This window comes from Chrysochloris asiatica, unplaced genomic scaffold (genome assembly GCF_000296735.1).
Source record: "Chrysochloris asiatica unplaced genomic scaffold, ChrAsi1.0 scaffold00004, whole genome shotgun sequence".
In the NCBI taxonomy this organism is placed as follows: Eukaryota; Metazoa; Chordata; class Mammalia; order Afrosoricida; family Chrysochloridae; genus Chrysochloris; species Chrysochloris asiatica.
The window spans coordinates 44437380-44461462 of NW_006408522.1; the positions used below are offsets into that span (position 1 = coordinate 44437380).

Consider the following 24083-nt stretch of genomic DNA (forward strand, 5'->3'; position numbering starts at 1 on the left):
TGGGTTGGTGGCTTGATGGCACCTAACAATAATAACAACAATTTATAAGCTAGGTCTTTGGGACACTTATTATTTTTATATTTGCACAGAACTGTTTTCAAAGGTGTCTTAGGAAGATCCAAAGTTTTGCCAATGAACAATAGGCAAAATAGGGTGATTATTTGTGTTATTCAAGGGATTCTTAAGAACGGTAAGCTACTTAGCAATTCAGTACATTGAAACCATGTAAATAAACAGTGGAACAGGGCAAAGAAAGCTGACTGGCTAGAAGTTATATAGATGATCATGTATATATGTCAGTAGAAAAGCAGAATTCAATAAATACAATTTTTAGCATATGACGGTCTTTCCAGGAATCATTTTATCATGCAAAAGAAGATGTCTTGCAATGTCTACCATGCGATCAGTGGCTTTTTTGTGGGCTAGTTACAACCTCTCTAAGCCCCTCACTCCTGGTCCAAAAGGAACCTGAGAAATAGAGGACTCGGAAGCCAGCCTTTGGGATATGCCCCACAATAGCAGTGAATTATTTGCTGTTGTCCTGGGTATGGTAGTTGCATGACTAACCATGATAATTGCAAGCAACAGAAAACAAAACCTAGCTGGACTAAAAATATTTATCCATTTCCCCAAGGCGTAATTTATAGCTATGTATATAATGAAGTTTCCTATTTACATTTCATATAAAACCCACCACACTTCTTATTCACTCATTACTTTCCCATTATGGGTTCCTTAAATGGTGCTTTAAAAGTTTGCTTTGGCTCAGGGTGAATTATTTACCAAACACCATTCCTGGAGTCCTGACTTCCCTGGAAATTTTTTTACCTTTTGCAAATTCACAGCCTGTGCTGTGGGCAGTGGTGGTGGTTTGTGTGGGCAAATGTGGGGAGCAAGAAGTCTTAGGACATCCTGAATGGTGGAATATTTTAGAAGGAAGAATTCTATATCTGAGAGTAATAAAAGAACCAAGAAATAATAAAGTAGTAGAAAATGAGTAAAGAATAGGTAATAAAAGGAGCAACATAAAAAATAGATAAGCTCCTGGTAGCATAGTGGTTACGAATTGGGCTGCGAACCTCAGGGTCAGCAGTTCGAAACTACCAGCTGTTCCGTGGGAGAAAGATGAGGCTTTCTGCTCCTGTAAAGATTTACAGCCCCTGGAAACCCTGTACAGGATCGCTATGGGTCAGAACCAACTCCATGGCACATAACCACCACCCATTAAATTAGGAATATGCTTGAACAATCTGTAGATTTAATGCTGTTGTTGTTGTTAAGTGTTGTTGAGTCAGGTCTGACTCATAGCAACCCTGTATAGTGTTTCCAAGGAGCAGTTGGTAAATTTGAACCAAATACCTTGTGGTTCAAACCAATCTTGAGATTCAGTGTTTATCCTACTGTGCCACATCAGGATTTAGTAGGTGGAATAAAACTGTAGACCCCAAATTCATTGTATGTTTGGATCTCATGAGGCACAAACATGAAAGTGCAGGTAAAAGTCAAATTGAGGCAAAGCTGCCTCTGAAGATAAAAATCCTGATTAACTATGTTGTTGTTATATTTCAACTCACAGCGAACCTGCATAGGGTTTCTGAGGAGTGGCTGGTGGATTTGAACTGCCGAGCTTTCAGTTAACAGTCCAGTGCTTATCATAGCACCAGACCAGGACCTTAACATAAATCGTATTGTGATGTTGGTAAAGATGAACAGAGGAAAACATGAGGGGGTTTTCAAAAGTTCATGGAAAAATTCATTATCTTTCAATTCCGCTTTTCCAAGAACTTTTTGAAGCCCCACTGCATTATTTTGTGCTTGTATTCTCAATAAAAATTTTGGTCTTCGAGTCCAACATTAGTCTTTTATTGGAAGAATTGGAGGAGTGAAGCAATGTAGTTGTGAATATCTACCAATTTCAAGAGGGCAGTGAAAATACTCCATCCCAAAATGTTTCCTCCACTCACCTGCTAGACCTTGGTTCTAAATGTCCTCAATCACACTCTCTTAGGAGCCTTGGTGGTGTAGCCCATGGAAACCCACTTTCCATGTTTGACTTCACCAGCTGTTCTGCAAGAGGAAGAGACTTTCTGCGCCTATAAAGATCTGCAGCCTTGAAAATCCTCCACAGGGTCACCATGAGTCCGAATTCACTCAATGGCAGTGACTTTCGGGAATATAGTCTCTACTGAGCTCAACAGCAAAGGACATCGCAGAAATGAAACACACAGTTCCTCAGGATACACATACTCCTCACTTACTGACCATCTCATTATGTGTGACATTTTGCATTTGTAACTATCATAAAAAAAATCTACTATCTGACCATTCTCTGCATTAGTGAAGGCCAAGGTGTTATGCTAATGTTGGTTGTGATGGTTAAGATTAAGTCATCTTGGCTAGGCCATACTTCTCAGTGGTTTGTCAGTTATGTCATGCTGTAGTCATCTTCCGTTTTGTGATCTGATGGATTCATTGTCCATTTTTGCATAATGCTGATTTCCACATAAGGACCCGGTCTTTGGAACCTAATCATGTTGATAAGTGAGGAATGGGTGTATTAGAATGTGGTTTCTAGTTTCCTAGAATCTTTAAGCTAGAAGAGATCTTAGTTCCTACTTTACCCCTATACACACAGCTAACAGATAGGCAGTGAATTAATGGTGGAGGGAAGGATTAATATTCTGATTTTCGGCTCTCTACTGGCCCTACCTTTTTTTTCCTTTACATCACTAAATATTGCTGGGAGTCCTGGTATGGTGCTGCAGGTTAATGCTGAGCTGGACTGCCAGGTCAGTTTGAGTTGCAAAGTTGACTGTCCAGACCCACCAACCACTCCTTGGAAACCATATACAGCGTCACTATGAGTCAGAACTGACTCGATGGCACAACAACAAATATTGACAAGTACGCAGAAGGGAGAAGAGAAGGGATTGGTTTATTTCACAGAGCAATCAGTCACAATCCTAAGGGCAGTATAGGACCTGTGCCATAGACTGAAAGTCTAAGAAGAGGGTGCATTCTGGATTTGTTCCTGATAGTGGTTGTGTGCCGTGGAGTAGGTTCCAACTCATAGTGACCCTCTACAGGGTTTCTGAGGCTGTAAATCTTTACAGGACCAGAAAGCCTCATCTTTCTCCTGCGGAACAGCTGGTAGTTTCAAACTGCTGACCTTGAGATTAGCAGCCCGATTCGTAACCACTATGCTACCAGAGCTCCTTGGATTTGTACCTAGAGACCAGTAAACCATTTGTCATCAAGTTAATTCTAACTTATGGCAATCCCATGTGTGTAAAGGAGTCCATATTTTGCCAGGCCTTTTTCTCTGATTGTTTCTTGGTGGACTCAGACCGACTTTTTGGTCAGCAGCCAAGTGTTTTAACTATTTGTGCCATCCAGGGATTGTCCCTAGACATAGAAATTCTCTATTTTGCCTAATACTGGTTTAAATGCCAAGAAAAATTTAAAGCTGTAATTCTGCATTCTATGAGGGGGGGCTTTAAAAGGTTCATGGGAAAACAATGAAAAGAAGATGGGATTTTTCCACAAAGTTTATGAAACCTCCTCATATATAGTAGGTTGCTCTTCTACTGACAAAGGCAACCAGCAGGGAAACCATATTTCCCGTAAAACACTGTGCCTGATATGAGTTTAATGACAGAGTTTAATAGTTGGTCACATGACACAATAACACTGAAGGTTATTTACACAATCATATATAGATTTAGAGAACGTTCTGGGGGCAGTTGTTACTCTGTGTGGAGACATATCCATGTCAACTTTACATTAAGTTAATGTGTATTTATGAAAACCAGGCTAAGATGATGAAGAAGTAAATATTTTTTACTATCTAAAATTAGCCGCAAGTGGCCTAAATTAGTTTTCAACACTTCCATTTTATTTGAAAGTAGAGTTTAAACAAAACATCATTTGTCATGGAATCGATTCCTTTGAAAATACTATTGTTAATCCTTACTTTTTCCCAATGATTTTTGTGGTTTTGAGTTGGCTTTCAAGTAAATTTAAAAATCAATAGGATTAAATTTCTTCTAATGGGATCCAGAACGATAGTTTTCTTTACTAATAATTATAAGCTATCACGTTTCAATTTGCTTATGGATTTAATCTTTTAGGGTGTCTTTGTACTATCCTTTTAATGATGTTAGGTTACCTCCAGATATTTAGTGCTGCTTGAATTTATTGGATTTTTGGGAAAAGCATAACTTAAAATCACAGTATCAAATGTCACTAAATAGATATTAAAATAAAGCAATCATCTTATTTCTCATTTAATTATAACAGAAGAATTTAAGTCAATTTACCTGTTTTACCACAATGAGTATGTGATTCTAAGCATCTAAAAGTTCAAATCCTAAGAAAACAGAGTACGATTTGAAAAATCCTCACTCCTCAAGAAAAATCAGTTTATTTTACCAGAGAAGCAGTAACATATATATCAGGTGCTAGCATTTCTTAACCAACAGAATTTTCTAAACAATCTGCTTCCAAAAATATTTTTTTTAGCGGCTATTAACTTACAGGGATGTTGTTTTAAGTTGGGAACCTTGGTGATCCATCTCGCAAAGCATGGCTGGAATGAAGAGGTCCCTGAAATCGCTCAATGAGAAGAACTGAAAAGGGCCCTGTGAAGTCACGACCCTTTAAAGGTATTGGTTTACAGAGTGTGAAGCAGGCAATTCAGCAGCTGCACCCAGGAAGCAATGCTGCGAATGCCTGTGACTGGGAATCAGAGAAACTGTCATTCTGAAGGACTGAGTGATACCATCGCCACCCACCACTGCCCACCCACAGTTAGTGTGGCCTACGTTTCTCTAGTAGGGAAGCATTCCTTCATTTGGAACTTGGTTCAGTATTTGAAGAGATCATTAAAATGGAAAACAATTTCTTACCCTCTCAGTTGTGTGTGTGTTTTCATCCATTTTTAGGGTTCCAACTACAAGGACTGTGATAACCTGAGGTGCAGAAACTTAGGCAAAGGCTGCACATTTACGGCACTCAGAGAACTGGCTGCTCAATGGCCCTCCTGTTAGAGGATGAGAAACTTGGTTTCATCACTCTCATGTGAGGCTCATATGATATAGAACGTACTCCTGGGAAGCCTGCTTTGGTTAACTTTAAACGGCTAACTAAGCCATTGCAGAGCAAGGGAAAGGAGTAGAGTCTCAAGATCTTTAAGACTTTTCATACTATTATCAACAAACTGATTTCCCTAACAAGGTCATTTCACTATTCTGGGCTTTGCTGTAGCTACATAATGCTTATGCTCAATTTAATTCCTGTGTTCCCAAGGAGATCATGGTCTGCGGAGGTGATGCAGATAAACAAATTCAAATCTCTCTGACTTCTTTGGATGCAAGAAAGATTTTTTTTTTTTTATTCCATGAGAAAACGTTTACAGACTCAGTCATAATGACTCAAAATCTCTAAATTTTTATATCCTTACGAACAGTCTCTTAAAACAGTCTCTAAAGGTGAGACAGAGTAGTATTTGTTGTACACGTGTGGATCATTTACATACCTTTTCGCTGATTACAAAGAACAGAAATAGTAGCATTCCCCGCCCCCCCCTCCATTTTTAGTGAAACATGGATGCTATATTTAAACAAACTGTTTCTCTTACTTTGCAGAATGTTTATTCTCCTTAGGCTACTCCACTTTGAGTGACATTCTGATTCATCTGTTCTGCAGGAGTAGTGGCAAAGGCCTGTTTGAAGCTTAAACCCGTGACACCTTTTATAGAACAGTGGTACCCTGATCTAAATGATGATTTAGCAGAAATGTTTGTTGTTGTTTTTTCCTGATCATCAGGACCAAATTCAGTCTCTCTTAGAAGAATGAATACACACACTCATACCTACACCCACACCCCATATTCAGAGTCGAGGTTTTTCCTCTTCCCCCTGACTAATAAAATCAGGGGGCTGCAATGAGACCAAGCGGCATGAAGTTTGATGTCCTCAGCAGGATACAGGGAGTCAGGAGTGGTGCTGTAAATCCAGTGAGGGGCTTCAACACTGTGTCAAGTGTGGCCTGGGTCTCAGGGATTTCCCTTTGATGCAAGTTCAGTATATTAATGGGAAAAGCATTCACTTTTATTTGTCTGTACTGTCTGCAGCAGCAAGACTACCTCATTTAGACTGGGCCAACATGAAAATACACAGAGAAGCAATCTGTTGCAAATTAGCACAACTCCCCTTTCATTTACTAGCTAGTAATTGGAAGGGGTTAAGAAAGTGTAACTTATCAGATCACGTGAGTGTGTCTGCTGTGTGGACAGCAAGCCTTTCATGAATTTCCCTATAGTCCCCCAAGGCAATAATCTTTTCTTGATGTCCATTTGCTCTGAAAATCTTTTACTGGGAAAATACTGACACCTGTGAAGTACAGGCACATACTTTGTTAGGTTTGAGAAGGCAGCTTCTGAGACTCTATTAGAACCTTACCTTTCTTTAGATATGTTTTTACTCTCCCGTTTCCAAATTGTCTTGAAGTCACTGCAGAACTCGTACCACACCATAAAAACATAGTTGGGTGTGATCTCCTTCTCACCAGACTTTGGCTTCATCCCAAAATATCCTACTGTTTTTTCAAAACTGCAACAGGAGGGGAAAAGAAAGAGAGGGAGGTAAAGGGTGAGAAAGTGCCAACATCAAATCCCATTAGGTTGAGGAGGGACATAGGAGGGAGGTTTCTTGCAGGTCTATTCTCTAATGCAGGATCCCAGGCTAATCCTTACGGTAGCTTATCCTAAGCCTCAGAAAACCTATTTGCCCAAACCAATTTTCTATGAAATGCAACTTCATTAGGGATATCCCTGGGTATATTTTGTCTATTTAAAATCCAGCATCTTTCATTTCAAATGATATGTAGGTTACACCTTTTAAGTATGGTCTTCATCTTAAGCTCAGCTGTCTATCTTCTCTTCCCTCGATGTTTAATGATTTAATATAAGACTGATGACATATTGATTCTGTATTCTGTAGCACTGGCAGTATTCTGTAGCACTGGCAGTGGGCAGTTAGATAGCCCATTGGGAATCGTTAATCTGGTGAATGTTCTATGAAGAGATTCAGATGGCATTCTATTCTTATTCTGGTATCTCTGACTTTCAATTTTCTCAAGAAAATAAATAAGAGACTGACTATATTATCTTTAAGGAGGGGGTAGGAGTCCATGGGAGGCATAAATGGTTAGCCTCTCAACTCCTAACCCAAAGGCTGGTGGTTTGAAATCCCTCACAGGTGCCTCAGAAAACAGGCCAGATGATCAGCTTCAAAAAGGTTACAACCTTGAGAACCCAATGGAGCAGAGTTCTACTCTGCACACATGGAACCACCACGAGTCAGACCTGACCCTATGGCAACGAACAACAATGCGTTTTAGACCTGGGTATGATGGATGCAAGAATATAAACCACCAACATTCAGGAATAAGCAATTGTGAGCCTAGCAAAGTTTGATAAAATACCATCTCTGATTTAGAAAAGCAAACAAACTCTAATCTGGTCAGAAAAGAATCCGTTTCTTGCAAAGTCATTTCCCAGATATCAGTAAGAACTTCCTAATCTACTCACGAAAGCTCACTGCACACCAGGCTACCCAGGCCTCCCAAGCAGCCTTCTTGGAGGCACTAGCTTTGCAGCAATTTATAGCTCTGAACTCAATCTTTCCCCTTCACCCCCACCCACTGCAAGCCTCACAAGCTCATTTGCCATGAGCAAGAACACTTAAATAAATGGCCCCCTTTTCTAGGGTGTTGGAAACTAATCAAAGCAATAATGGCTGGCCAGGTTTATTACTTAATGCTTTATCATCTGTTCAGACACAGAGTGTTTTGTGGCCATCCTGAATGCAGAGTTTCTAATGGAACTCCACTCAATGGTGATTGTAAAACCCTGAAGCTCCGATACTATTATGGAGCATACTTTCATCTAGTTCTCAGTTATTGGGCAATATGTATCTCATAAGATTTTATCACATTTCACAGATGAACTGTTAATTGATTCCATGGCTATGATTAGGCGAGATCCAAGCTGGAGCTGCAGCTCCTAGTCTCATAAATTCTTTGTGCTTCTGTAAATAATAAATCTGTTTCTAATGCAAATTAAAACTACTGGTCAGGGAATTTTGGCTTCTAGTTATTAAAAGACTGGAAGTGCAGAAGTAGAGAAAGGCAATAACTGCAGTAGTCGCTGAAGGAGCTCTCTTATAATTCCAAACATACTACATATTTTGATTGTTGGAGTCAAACGAGTAATGGAAAAAAGACACAATGACTACTTTCACCCCAGGCACGAGACTTTTTTCTGTGGCAGTCAAAATATTGTTAAAATCACACATATACACTATAGCATATACCTTTATTTCATTTAATATGAATGAAATTTCTATTAAATATGAAAATTATATTGCTAGTAGCCTAGAAGCACGTTAAGTGCTGAGTTATGCAGCCTGTAGAAACAGGTCACAAATTTTTTAGAGAGTCATGAGATTTTAGAATTGGAAGGGGCTCACAGGCCATCTAATCCCATTTTCTCATTTTGTGTATAAGAAAATGGAGACTTGAAAAGACTGAATGGCCTTATTCATTGGCAGAAGTGGGACTAGACTCAAGTTACCTGGTTCCATTGAAATGTTCTTTCTACTCTATCCTTCTTTTGCTCATGCTTTCTAACACAGAAATTTAAGGAATAAAAAACCCTTTTTTATTTTTTGTTTCTACTTTAAATACAATTATTTTCTGTAGCAAATATAACTCCAATAAAATGCATTATATTTTTCTCTTCTTTAGGTCCACCTTCTATACAGATGCATTTTTATTGGTATGTTAACAGAGAAAAGAAAGTCATTCACTCTTAAAATTTTGATATATGGTTAAATTTACTATAATAATCATTATCCTTATATTCTGTGGTAGTATTTTGCTATACAAGGAAATATATAATGCCATACACAAAGCACTAAGGAACTCTGGTAGCGTAGTGGTTACAAATTGGGCTGCGAACCTTAAGGCCAGCAGTTCGAAACTACCAGCTGTTCCGTGGGAGAAAGATGAGGTTTTCTGCTCCCATAAAGATTTACAGCTTCGGAAACCCTGTACAGGGTCGTTATGAGTCGGAACCGACTCCATGGCACATAACAACACCACCACCACAAAGCACTAATACATATAAGCTTTTTAAAAATATTGTAGTAAATTTAAGGGGGCTTCATGAAGTTCTTGGAAAAATGTAATTAAATGATAGTGAAATTTTTTCCAAAAAAAAAAACTCTGTGAAGCCACTTCATATATATGAAACAAAACTTTTGACATTCCAACAAGTCACTTGTTTTTTTTGGATTCAGAGGAAAACATTCTCTTTTTATTCTCTAGCAGGAAGTTAGTAAGACAACGGAAAGTCCAGTCATTGTGCTTCCTGGGTTGCCCTGACACTCCTGGGGTGACTTTGAGCCTAGACTGGGAGAACACCATGTTGCAAATACTGGTAGTTACAGAGGAGGACAGTACTGCTTAGTGATTATTATAGAGGCTGAGAAAAGCATGTCATCATTCCTGGGACCTTATTTTCCCCAGTCCTCAATTGAGGCTAACCATGTACCCTCACTGCCTGTCTCCCTTCCCCCTGAGGATTTGTGAAGCCCTCCTTGACAACCCTTTGTGGGGGGGGTGGTGGTGAAGATGAAAGGAAATACTGAATTTCAGCATTCCTCGTCTATGTTTTCGAAACTAGGAAAGCAAGTGAACATCTTGATAGGAACCAAAGCATACAGATTCCCAGGGAATGATCTGGTTTAGGTACCTGGGTGACTACGGAGTTGCTTTAAGGATGTGCATTATTTGATTTCAGTGTTGTTCCTTTGTTCAAGAAAAAATAAACAGCTAGCATATGAACCAATAAGCTATCTAATAAGGTCTAGGCTATTGTATACCCCAAGCAAAATGATCTTTCTTTTATATTCAGTTTTGATTCTCTAAAAACTAATCATCGAAACCTTCAAAAACATGGGAAAGAAAATTGCCAATATGTGAGGACTAGGCAAATTTTCTACAGTAGACAGGAGACAAAGGGGTTGCCATGCTTTTTAAAATGTGTTTGTCAGCAGATAATTCTAAGACAGCTTCTAACTTTTAAAAGATTGATTTCTGATCATATGTTTTGGTTTAGTCAACTTAAAAAAAAATTATTCCACTCTAAACTATTCCTTGACTCTTCCCTTCATTCTAGTATAACTCCTTCCCTGATTTGTATCTTTTAAATTTGGTCAAGCGCTTTTAAAGTACAGAACTCATAGCAAAGTGAACTGTTTTACTTGTGCAGTGTTGGGATGCCAAAGTGGAACACATCCACTTATTATTTTACATGCATGCCTTCAGAAACTGCTTAGGAAAAGCAAATACTCTTTAGCCTCAGAGTAAATTGTTTCTCTTGAGAATAAAACATAAGAATTTAAGTCTCACACGATTATTGCAACAGTGACCACCAACCTCCTTAAAGAGTGTAACCAAACAACTGTGGTTTCTACATTAAAGATGGGATCTAGTATATTTCATGTATGACATGAAAGCTAGATTACCTTCACCACAAAGCCATGGAAAATGCTGACAACCAAAATTTATGCCTCCCCCCCCACCCCAGCATAGCTAATCCACAGCAGCAGCCATGGTCCCTCTAAGGTGGGCCCCCTTTTCCTTAAGCAAAACTCTTGAAAAATTACTTGAAATTTGACATCTTCTCTAGAAGCAGCGCTTCTGTTTGGCCTGATACCAGTAAGGCCATGTTGACAATCTCTTTTCTGTATTTCCATACAAAGAAATACCAGTTTTACACACTGAGGACGGAAAAGTTAATATGGGGATAACCAGTTGCTGTTGAGTCGAACTTGACTCATGGCAACTCCATGTGTGTCCAAGTAGCACTGTACTCTACATGGAGTTTCAGTGACTGCTTTTTTTAGAAGTACACTGCTAGGTATTTCTTCCAAGCCATCTCTAAGTAGACCTGAGTCTCTAAATCTTTGGTTAGCAGTCTAATATATTAACTGTTTGTAATACCCAGGGATGCAGATATGGAAAGGTATAAAACCAACAAAAGGGCACCAAAATCTAAAAAAAACATGTATTCAATTCATTATTTTAGTTTTCAGTAGTGATTATGATAGCAACTACAATCATAATTCAAGAACATGTCTGCAGTTAGAAAAGTGGAAGCTCTGTCCCTATCTTGCTTTTATGGATTATTATTTCATTGTGAAAACAGTGGGATTCAGGGCACAATGTGGGCCTCATCACAGCTGGGCAGATAGATGTCTCTGTAGACTTTCAGAAATCTGGGAAATCATGGCTAGACATACTCTGAGATCAGGAGAAAAAATGATTCTTTTCTAGAGTTTGTTCTTTTGCATTTAAAATCATGCAAAATCCTCTCTCCACCGACCTGTGCATTTCTCCTTACATGCTGTTTCTTAATACTACTTCTCATTTGATTTTCTAGTACTTTGAGAATTGGTACCAGCAAAATTAATCTCAGTTGTATGCCCTGGAAATGAGAAAGCCTCAGCATATTCCCACCCATACTTTTTATAAGGAAGATATTGCCTAGCTGACTAAACTGTTAAACGGACAAAAAGAAAAATCCCTGCGGGTCAGATGCTATGATTCTTGCATTCTGATGGATGGATGTTTCCACTCTGATGTCTATCGAGAGACAGAAAAGTGAGGAAGAGACCTAAAGTAACTTGAGAGGTTAAAGAGATGGCCTCTGAGGTCTCTTTCAATTTCTGGGAGAGTTTTCAATGATTATCATATAGAAGGACAATCATAATTCATGAACATGTCAGTTCCCTCTCACCTCCCACCCCTTTATTTCCCTCCACCCTGGCCTGTTTACATATCAAAGATCTGAGGAAAGACATAATTCTCTTAGAAGTCCAATAATTGGCTTCTTGTTGTTGTTAAGTGCCATAGCGACCTTGGATAGGGTTTCAGAGGCTGTATATCTTTGTGGGAGCAGAAAGCCTCACTGTTCTCCCACAGAGCAGTGACTAGTGGGCTCAAACCACTGACCTTATGGTTAAAAATTCATTGCTAATCATACAGAACCACCACATTCCCAAATAACTGGCTTAGTCTAGATCTAATAAGGAGCTCTGGCAGTGCAATGGAGAAGTGCTCAGCTGCTAAGGGTAAGGTTGGTGGTTTGACCACATTCAACAGCAACTAGAAGTCTTCCCGGTAAATTCTGCTACCTAGAAAACCTTAAGGGGCTGCAATTCTGCTGTGTCCCATGGCGTTGAGTCGATTTGATTCACCAGCACCGAACCACAGCAGTAGTTATAATGATAAAAAGGATCAAATTGTTCTTAACTTCTGTAACACTGTTCAGGAACAGAATGATGGAGAGAAGTAAACAGATGGAAGTGGCCACATGAAAAGCAGGTGATACAGGTGACTTATGAAGCATATCCCAACTCCTGTTACAGTGTTTCCATTTTAGTTCCCAAGATAATTTTATAATTCATGGATATATAGTCTTGATAAGTGAGACCAATTAAGAATGGCTAATCAAAGGATTTAAGGAGCTCTGGTAGCATAGTGGTTACGAGTCGGGGTGCCAACCTCAAGGTCAGCAGTTCAAAACTACCAGTGGTTCCGTGAGAGAAAGATGAGGCATTCTGCTCCTGTAAAGATTTACAGTCTTGGAAACCCTGTGCAGGGTCACTATGAGTCGGAACCAACTCCACGATACTTAACAACAACAATCAAAGGATTTGGGCCAAGTCAGGTCTGCTTACCTTGTATGTGCATTCTCCAAGTGACTTTCTTCCATTTTATGCTCCCGTTTGGCTGTGAAAGAGAAAGAATAATACTATTAAAGCAGCATCTTCTCTCATTATATTCTTTGCTTCATCTTACTGCTTTATTGTTGTAATAAATTGAATTCGGGGTTGGCAACCCCTATCATGAGTCCTGGACACAGCATTCATAATAGCGATAGCTATAGGTGTGGCACTGTGGGATAAAGAACTGCACCGCAAGGTTTGTTTGAATCACAAGGTTGGCGACTTAAACCCACCAGCCACTCTTTGGAAACCCTATATGGGGTCACTATAAACCAACTTGATGGTACTTAAAAACAACAACAATAAATATATAATTTATTGCTCTAGGTGGGACACTTTTGGAATTGAAAGGCAGTGTGACATTTAAATGGGAAAGATCCCGGGATAACTGGAATATGTGGTCCCATAGTTACGAACTGGCCTCTGCGTGAGCCTTGTGAGCTATGTGCTCAGCACTTTCCCTCACACCATAACACAGTACACTCAAGTCTGCTCAGATTCAAACAAATTCATGATAATCCTGGCATATATTGCCTCCACTGGCCCCTTGGGGAAATTTATGAACTCCTTCTCAAAATGATGTTTTAAATGAAGAAAACAACAACACTAGTAACTTGGTTACTAAGGAAACTTGAGGTAAAATCCCAAATCTTCAGGTTAAGAACCCATGCTATGTAGGGAATATTTAACTAGGTAATTTCATATTCTTTTCTCTAATCAGAAGATAATGATAGTATGGTAACATCATTCTTACATCTTAAAATAGCCAGAAAAACAGACAGGTAAGCCATACCATAATTTTTATGAATTTAAGATTCCTATAGTAGCGTAGTGGTTACGAATCGGGCTGCGAACCTTAAGGTCAGTGGTTCGAAACTACCAGCCGCTCCGCGGGAGAAAGATAAGGCTTTCTACTCCCGTAAGGATTTACACCCTCGGAAACCCTGTACAGGGTCGCTATGGGTCGGCTCCGACTCGAAGGCACTTAACAACAACAACAACAATAGCTTAAGTCTAATCAATGTGACACAAATTTAAATGATCTATGAGAATCTACATTGTGATATTCCACGGAAAGGCACTGAAGGGTTTTAGAACATGACACTTTATTAAGCCTAGCTCTGTGATGCAGGCAAGTTAGTCATCATCAAATGCTTAGTGAGTTCCTCACCCGTACTACGAGACTACTAACCACAAGTTCAGCAGTTCAAATCCACCAGCAGGTCCTGGGAAGCCCTATACAGGGTCACTATGAGTTGGATCCAACTCCATGGCACTTAACAACAACAAATATGAGGAAAGCCATAGTGCCTATCATACAGCTATTATAAAGATTAAAAGAGATAATACATGTAAAATGCTTGTCTACTGCCTCTACGAACGAGTCAATTCCAATTCAAAGGACACAGTAGAATTGCTCCACAGACTTTCCAAGACTGGTACCTTTAAGGAAGCAGAATGCCAGATTTTTCTCCTGATGAGTGACTGGTGGGTTCAAACCATTGCCCTGTAAATTAGTATCTAATTGCTTAACCACTGAGCCACTGAAGCTCCTTATAAAGTGTTTTATAGCTAAGCGCCATCTAGTCTGTTCTGACTCATAGTGACCCCATGCACAACACAACCAAACACTGCCTCTGCCTGCACCATCCTTACAACTGTTATGTTTAAGTCCATTGCTGTTGCCACTGTGCTAATCCATCTTGTTGGGGGTTTTCCTCTTTTTTGCTGACCCTCCACTTTACCAATCATCACGTTTTCTCCAGGGACTGGTCCTTCCTGACATGTACAAAATAAGAGAGATGAAGTCTCATCATCCTCCCTTCTAAACAGCACTCTGGCTGTACTTCTTCCAAGACAGATTTGTTTGTTCTTCTGGCAGTCCATGGTATTGTGGATGTTCTTTGTCAGTATCATATTTCAAATGGATCAATTATTCTACAGTCTTCCTTATTCACTGTCCAACTTTCACATGCATATGAAATAACTGAATATATTGTTACTTGGGTCAAGTGTAGCTTAACCTTCCAAGTGACATCTTTGCTCTTGAACACTTTAAAGAGGTTCTTTGCAGATTTGCCTAGTGCAATACATCTTTTGGTTTCTTGACTGCTACTTCCATGAGTGTTGATTGTGGGTCCAAGCAAAATGAAGTCTTTGATAACTTCAATCTTTTCTCCATTTATCATTGCTTACTGGTGTAGTTGTGAAGATTTCTGTTTTCTTTATGTTGAGGTGTATTCCATACTGAAAGCTGTAGTCTTTGATCTTCATCACTAAGTGTTTTAAGACCTCTTCACTTTCAACAAGCAAGATTGTGTCATCTGCATAACCCTGTTTGTTAATGAGTCTTCCTCCAGATGTCACATTCTTCTCCATATAAGCCATTTTCTTGGATTATTTGCTCAGCATACAGACTGAATAAACAGAGTGAAAGGACAGAACTCTTGCACACACCTTTCCTGATTTTAAAACATTTAGTCCCTCTTTTTCTGTTCTAATGACTATCTCTTAGTCTATGTACAGGTTCCTCATGAGCAAAATTAAGTGTTATGGAATTCTCATTCTCTGCAATGTTACCCATAACTTGTTAAGATCCACATAGTCAAATACCTCAGAATACTCAATAAAGCACAAATAAACATCTTTCTGGTAACCTCTGCTTTCAGCCAAGATCCATCTGATGACAGTAATGATATCCTTCACTCTACATCCTCTTCTGAATCCAGCTTTAGTTTCTGATAGCTCCCTGTCGATGTACTGCTACAACTGTTTTTGAATTATCTTCAGAAAAATTTTACTTGCAGGTGATATTATAATGATATTGTTCAGTTATTTCCACTGGATCAATTATTCTACAGTCTTCCTTATTCATTGTCCAACTTTCATATGCATATGAAATGACTGGGTATACTGTTACTTGGGTCAAGTGTAGCTTAATCTTCAAAGTGACATCTTTGCTCTTGAACACTTTAAAGAGATTCTTTGGGTCACTTTGTGAATGGGCACAAATATGAAACTCTTCAATCAGTTGGTCAGCTAGCTGTCTTCCAAATTTCTTGGCAAACACAAGTGAGTTCTCCACAGCTGCATCAGTTTGTTGAAATATTTCAGTTGTTATTCTGTCAATTCCTGGAGCCTTGCTATGCCTTCAGTGTAATGGACTTCTTCCTTCAATATCATTGATGCTTTTTTTTTTTTTTAAACTTGTGCTTTATTGACTATGCAAAGACATTCAACAGTGTGGATCATAGCAACCTATGGCTAACATTGTGAAGAATGACTATTCTGGAACACTTAATTGTACTTATGAGGAACTTATACACAGACTAAGGGTAATCATTAGAATAGAACAAAGGAATACTGAATGATTTAAAATCATCAGGAGAGGTGTGGGCTAGGGTTGTATCCTTGCACCATACTTATTCAATCTGTATGCTGAGCAAATAATCCAAGAAGAACGTGGAATTAGGATTGAAGGAAGACTCATTAACAGCCTTTGGTATGCAGATATCACAAGCTTGCTTGCTAAAGCAAAGAGGACTTAAAGTACTTAACTGATGAAGATCAAAGGCAACAGCCTTCAATAGATTATTGATTCTTGATCATATGCTACCTCTTGAATGATTGAAAATAATCTCATATAATTCTTTCTGATACAGTGACTCTCTGTATTCCTTCCATCTTCTTTTGATGCTTTTTGCATCATTCAATATTTTGCCCATAGAGTCCTTCAGTATTGCAAGTCCAAGATTGAATATTTTCTTCATTTCTTTTAGGCTTGAGAAATGCAGAGTGCGTTCTTTCCTTTTGGTTTTCTAACTCCAGATCTTTGCACATTCCTTATAGTACTTGACTTTGTCTACTCGAAATGCTCTTTGAAATTTTCTTTTCCACTCTTTTATTTCATCATTTCTTCCAGTCACATTAACTTCTCTATGTTAAGAGCAAATTTCAGAGTTTCTTCTGACATCCATTTTGGTACCCCATCCCTCACCCCTTCCTCTCTTTTTAATGACCTTTTGCCTTCTTTGTGTGTGATGTTCTTGATGTTATCCATAACTCTCTGGTCTTCAATCATTAGTGTGTTTTTTTGTTTTTTTTTCTTTAAACTTTTTATTGTGAATTGAGTGAAGGTTTACAGGGCATATCATTAGTTTTACATTCAATAAACCACTTTGCTTCATTACATGGTTGCAATCCCCTCCATGTAGCATTTACCAATATTCACATAAACTATTGCATTCTTCCCTGTGTCTCCCATGACCTTCATTTTCCTCTGCTAACTTCCCTCTTGTTGTCTATTGACTACTCTGTCAACCATGGTAACATGTGTCTACTCTCCAGCCCACGAATAATTTTCTGTTCCCCTTTCCCAACTATCATAGATTGTTTCTTTTATAAAATGAGCAAACAAAAAAAATTCCAACTTTCTTTTAAAAACTTTTTATAACAGTGTTCTCATGTTTGACTAATTTCACTAAATGTAATATCTTCCAGGTTCAACCATGTTGTGAGGCGTTTCACAGATTCATCATTATTCTTCACTGTCTTATAGTATTCCATTGTGTGTACATACTAAAGTTTGTTTAACCATTCTTCTGTTGATAGGCATTTAGGCTATCTTTGTGATGTCTCTCTTATAGGCAGCATATTGAAGGATCTGGTTTTCTTATCCATTCTGCTCTCTATGTCTCTTGACTGGTGCATTTAACCCATTTACATTCTGTGTAATAGTCAATAGATACAAATTGATTGCTGTCATTTTTCTCTGTGGGTTTTTTTTTTTTTTTTTTGTAGTACTGCTGGATTCTTTGTTCTACATGATCTTCATTTTGTTTGCATGTTTTCTTTTCATTTTTATTTCTTTTGTGATAATGCTTACAAAATCTTTCTGATTTTCCTCTTTTTGTATTTTGATGTGCAGGTATATCATTGTATTTTTTAAGTTATCCTGTAATTTATTATTTTTCCCATGATTAAAACCTTATTCTTATCTTGAAATCTACTTGACTTCCTTGACACTTGGAAGTTCTGTATCTAAACTATTCCTTCTTTTTGCTTTGTAGTTGGCTTCATTATACATTGATATCTCTGGTTCCCTATTTTCAGTCTTGTAGGTTTGTTTTAAATACTTTACAATTGATTTCTAGATGGTTTGTCATGTATGGTAATCTCAGGGTGTTGTCTGCTGTTGTTGGTTGTCAGTCCAAAGAACCCCCTTCAGCATTTTTTGTAAAGTTTGTCAGGTTATTGCATTCCTTTAATTTCTGTTTATCAGGAAATGTCCTAATTTTGCCTTTGTATTTGGGGGGCAGCTTTGCTAGGTATATGATTCTTGGCTGGTAATTTCTCTCAGAGTTTTGTATATGTCATCCCATTGCCTTCTTGGTTGCATGGTTTCTGCTGAGAAATTGGAGCTTTGTCTTATTTGTTCTTCTTTGAAGATAACCTTTTGTTTTTCTCAAGCTGCTCTCAGGATTTTTTTCTGGTCTTTGACTTTGGAAAGTTTGATTATGATATGTCTTGGTGATTTTATCTGGGGCAAGCTATCCTTTTTGGGGCTCATTCAGCTTCTTGTATAGTTATCTTCTCATCTTTCATGATGTTAGGGAAGTTTTCTTCCATCAACTCTTCAACAATTTTCTCTGTGCTTGTCTCTTCCTGTTCAAGAATTTTGATCATCTGTAAGCTGTTCCTCTTCATGGTGTCCAATACAACTCCTAGGTTTTCTTCACATTTTTGTCATTATTTTTTCTGATTGTTCTTCTAGCATACATGTATTGACAGATTTGTCTTTAAGCTCACCAATTCAAACATCCATTGCTTTGCATCTACTCCTTTGTCCTTTCATTTTATTGTCCATTTCTGAGACCTTAGTATTAATCTTTTGGATTTCTAATTGCAGCTTTTGTATTTTTCAAAATTTATATTTATTGTGTTTGTTCTTGTGGTATTTCCTTGTATTATTCTAAAGTTTTTATTGTGTTCTCTCTTTGCTTTCTTTGATCTTTCTATCAATCCTTTGAAGGTACCTAATTATTCAATTATTTATTATAAAATTTTAATTGAAAAATGAATTTTTTTTTTTCAGTTAGTTCCACTACCTTGGCTTCCTCAGAACTGTTTTCTGACTGAGCATCTTGGTCATTTGTTTGAGCTATTCTGTCTTATTTCTTTGTATGAGTCATTAACTTTCTTGAGAGGTATCAGATCTGTTAATATGTCTGTACATTCAGGTGTGATACATTCAAGGTCATATTGTGACTACTGTAGACTAGTCTGAATGTTCTTCAGCTTTAGCCTAGACTTCCATATGAGCTATTGATGGTCTGTTCCATATTCAGCCGCTGGCCCTGTTATGGATGCTAATGTTAAGCTTTTCCTACCTTCTCTTCCATTTTGTTGTTGTTGTTATTAAGTGCCGTTGAGTTGATTCTGACCCATAGCAACCCTGTGTAGGGTTTCCTAGGAGCAGGTGGTGAGCTTGAACCACCAACCATAGATGTATTCAATTTGATTCTGTGTATTCCATCTGGTGAGGTCCGCATATATAGACACTGCTTATGCTAGTCAAATAAGGTTATTTGCAATGGATAACTTTTGTGTATGTACCAAAGTAGCTGGTCCTATAAAATTCTATGATGCAATCCCAGCATCATTTCTATCACCAAATGTTTTACAACCACTTATCCTTCCTGTTTGCTGCCAACTTTCTCATTCCAATTACCAGTAATTATCATCTTGATTGCATGTCTGATCAATTTTAGCCTGAAGAAGTTGGTAGAATTCTCTAATTTCATCATCACTGGCTTTAGTGGTTTGTGAGTATGCATATTTGAATAACAGTGGTATTAATTACCTTTATTTGCAGGTATGGATAGTGTCCTATCACAGATAGCATCGCACTTCAAGATAGATCTTGAAATGCTCTTTTTGACAATGAATGTGAACCCATTCCCCTTCACTTTATTGTTCTTGGCATAGTAAACCATGTGGTTCTGATTTAAAATGGCCAATACCTGTTCATTTCAGCTCACTAATAGGAGTCCTGGTGTGGTGTTGTAGGACAATGTTCTGCAAGGTCAGTTTGAACTGAAAGTTTGGTGGTTTAAACTCACCAGCCACTTCTTTCAGAAACTCTATACAGGGTTGCCATGAGTTAGAATCGACTCAACAGCACTTAACAAAAACAACACCAAAGCCTAGGATATGATCTTGATACCTTCCATTTCATTTTTATGTCTTTCAATGTTCCTAGACTCATACTTTATACATTCCATGTTCTGATTAATAGACGCTTTTATCTGTTTCATCTCATTTTGACTTGTGTTCCATCCACGTGATTAAGGTTAACTCTGCTTTGAGGAAGCAGTTCTTCCCCAGTCATATTCTGAGTACTTTGCAACCTGAGAGTTTCATCTTCCTGCACTATATCAGATAATGTTTCTCAGCTATTCATAAAGATTTTTTTTCCAGTAGATAACCTTTCCTTCTTTCTAGTCTGTCTTCGTTACTCCACTGAGACCTGCCCACCATGAGTGACCCTGCTAGTAATTAAAATACCAGTGGCATAATTTCTAGCAAAACAGCAACACATAAGTCACTGGAGGATAACAAACTGGCAGACCAGTGGCAGCTTAGCATATCATATATGCTCAATAAATGACAGTCCTGGTGTGTCACTTTAGGACAAGCACTGGACTGCTAACCACAGGGCTGGTGGTTCAAACTTACCAACTGTTTCTCAGAAACCCTATACAGGGTTGCAGTGAGTCAGAACTGACTTGACAAGATTCAATAACAACAGCAACATTATTAGACCCTCTTCTGCCTCATCATCAATTTTTAAAATGTAAATCTTATCAAGCAACTTCCCTACTCCAAACCTTCAATTAGTTTACTGTCTTAGTCATGTAGTGCGGCTAAAACAGAAATATTGCAAGTAGATGGTTTTAACAAACAGAAACTTATTCCCTCACAGCTTAGGAGGCTAGAGGTCCCCATTCAGAGTTCTGGCTCTGGGGTAGGGTTTTCCCTTTCTGTCAGCTCTGGGGAAGGTCCTGTCTCCTTTCAGCATTTGCAGGCCCTTTTGTAGATGTCTATGTGTCTTGGCCTCAGTCTTCCTCTTCACTGCTTCACAGTACAGGGACCCCAGGGCCAAAGGATACCCTTCACTCCTACCCTGGTGGTAGTGAAGTCCCTCTGATCTACGCTCACTTCTTTCTATCTCTCCTTTCATCTTTTAAATAAAAGGTGGTACTGGCCACATCCCAGGGAACAGCCCCTTATGCTATATTAGGGCTGCGATGGCAGCAAGAGCGTTGCATCCCACCCTTACTCCTCTGATTGGTTTATGACATCAGATCACATCATGGGCGATCCTCACATAACTGCCATATCACACAACTACCAAACCACCAAGTGGGCATCTATTTCGGGAGACACAATTCAATTCATGACACTTACCATCAACCTTGACATAAAATCTATACTCTACAAAGTACTGCAAGGCCTGTCAAGTCTGGTCCATGCTCCTGGCTTACATCACCTCCTCTTTTCCTTGCTTCTTGATTTCCAGCCTCACTGACCATCTTGCCATTGCATGAGCAACACAAAGTGTTCCAGTTAGGTTTATAGTGATTGGTGTTAAGTGCCTTGAATCGGTTTTGACTAACAGTGACCCTGCATAGGGTTTCTGAGCAGCAGCTGGTGAATCTGAATGGCTGACATTGTGGTTCAAACTGACCTTTAAGTCCAGTGCACTAACCCACAGCACCATAGCAGATTATTGCAATAAGAAGGTTCAAACTGTTATTAACTTCCATGATGCTGGTAAGGAGCAGAGTGATGGAGGAGAGTCAAACAGATAGAAACAGTGCCCTAAACTCTGAGTTAGGAAGTTGAGATCCTTATGAGTTTTTCTTTGCATCTGACTGAGGCTCTTTGCACTTGCTGTTCCTCTTTTCTGAAACATTCCACCCACTGTCCCTGCATGACCTGCTCTCTCTCTCATTACTCAGGCCTCAGCTGAAATATCACTTTTCCTGCCGTTGCTATTGTTGTTGGTGTTATTAAATGCTATGAGTCAGCTCTGACTCATAGCGACCCTGTATAGGCTTTCCAAGGAGTGGATGATGAGTTTGCAGTTCAAACTGACCGTCCAGTTCAGTGAATAGAGAACTGTCTCATTGAGTTTCTGAGGCTACAATTTTTATGGAAGCAGACTGTCAGAACTTTATTCCTCAGAGATGCTGGGTAGGTTTGCACAGCCAACCTTTGATTTAGTGGCCTAGTATTTACCTGTTTTGCTACTAGGGCTCCTTCACCTTTCCTAACATTTCTAGATCAGCATCTATCTACCTGGTGGGTATTTGTTTGCTCATTTATTTATTATAAAAATTGAATGTAAGTTCCAGGAGATAGCAACTTTATCAGGTGTGTTTTCTGCTGTGGCTTAAAATGTAAAAATGTGCCCATATGTTCAATAAATTACTCTAATTTAAGAATGAATATGCTGCATAAGGTCAGCGGTTCGAAACTGCCAGCCGCTCCGCGGGAGAAAGATGAGGCTTTCTACTCCCGTAAAGATTTACACCCTTGGAAACCCTGTACAGGGTCGCTATGGGTCAAAACTGACTCAACGGCACTTAACAACAACAACAATGCTGCATAAAGCTTCCTTAAAAGGAGAAATCTTAGCTTTCCTAAACATAAAACTTTACACTTAAAATATGAAATACGCTAAAGAAGATTGAGGCTAGAATTAAATATCGTTATTTCTAAATGCAGTAAATTTCAACTAATAAACTTGGTTGTTTTATACTAAATTCATTTGACTTTAATATGTATATCATTTTACAAAGAGTTAAGTTATAGACAGGGCCATCTTTTGCAATATTATTTTTCCCATTCTCCCAACAAGAGTGCCTCAGAATTAGTCTGGTACTTAGCCAATCAGATAGACAGAAAGAACCTGCATCTCTCATAGGCCATCAAGTTCTCTAGAAGGACATAGTTACAAAATGTGAGTGAGGCTAATCAGTAGTTTGTTCTTATACAGTAATTTTAAATTATGTGCAGAGTCAAGAAGGAGGAAAAGTTCCTCTGAGGCCTGACTGATCTTCTGGGAGCATCTTCACCTTCCTCTGACACCAGATGATTTCTAACTGTCTACATACAGAATGCACTACGTAAACTATAGCCAAGTTGTCCCAGACTACAGTTAGTGATAAGAAATGCCCAGTTTTTTTGAGCTGAATCAAGCATTAGATAAGATTTTGCCATAGTTGTATGAAGACGGTGATCCAGAGAACAAAGCAAAGCAAAACAGGATCTGAATGTAAAAGAGGTATTAAAAGGTAATGCACACTGTTGACCTTCTGAGGGTTTGAAGAAAAGAACCTTCAAGAACATGAGGTGAACCTAGAAATTCCATTATGTTCTTAAACAAAGGACTACGTACAGCCAAAAAAAAAAAAAAAAGGGTAGCCATCGCTGTGAAGTGATTTGGAAAACATCAACTTAAAATATTTCTCCTGTATAATATGTGAAATTTCCAACCATGTCATGATATATTTTAAGACTTCGGATTGATTTAAGTAAGATGTAAATACGTTACCTATAAAGAAAATGTCTTAAGACTGGAGTCATAAACTCCATTATCTAATAATGTCTCCAACAAATAAGGTAACGGTGGGCCAAGGGTAAGAATCCTAATATCCTAGAATTCTGTCTCTAGTTTTTCAATACTGCTGTTAAGTGCTACTGAGCCAGTTCTGACTCATTGAGACCCTATATAGGGTTTCCATGGAGCAGCTGTGGATTTGCACTACCAACCTGTGGTTTGCAGTCCAGTGCCGATCTTACAGCGCCACACCAGGAGTCTGATAACGTCTTACTATGGGAGAGCCAACAAAGAGTGGTAGGTAAATTAGAAGACATACTTCATTAAGAGTGAGTAGTTGTTACCAGAACAACTTTTTCAAGAGAAGCTAGAAAGTGTGTAGTCTCTTTTTTGAAAAAATGTTTTGAAACAAATATATAGGACAAAAAGAACATTCCTATGGGCTGTATCTTTCTGAATCTATTGACTTAAGTCTTTAGTGTATCTATGTAATGTCATGATTGGTTTATTCTGTTATCCCATGTGTCTGATCCTATTCTAAGCACTTTGGATCCACAAGTGAAGAAAGCAGACAAAGATCCCTGCAGAATTTATATTCT

At 38.6% G+C, this 24083-nt stretch overlaps 1 protein-coding gene across 2 annotated transcripts in view; it reads right to left on the minus strand.

Moving 5' to 3' along the window:
* Positions 1 to 24083, minus strand: part of FMN1 (formin 1) — a 581640-nt gene that overhangs the window by 50977 nt on the left and 506580 nt on the right. For both annotated transcript variants that reach the window (XM_006831807.1, XM_006831808.1), the window contains 2 exons: positions 12810 to 12861; positions 6462 to 6611 (listed from right to left, as the gene is read on the minus strand). In XM_006831807.1, coding sequence (XP_006831870.1) covers positions 6462 to 6611; positions 12810 to 12861 — 202 coding nt within the window. The remainder of the gene's footprint in view (positions 1 to 6461; positions 6612 to 12809; positions 12862 to 24083) is intronic.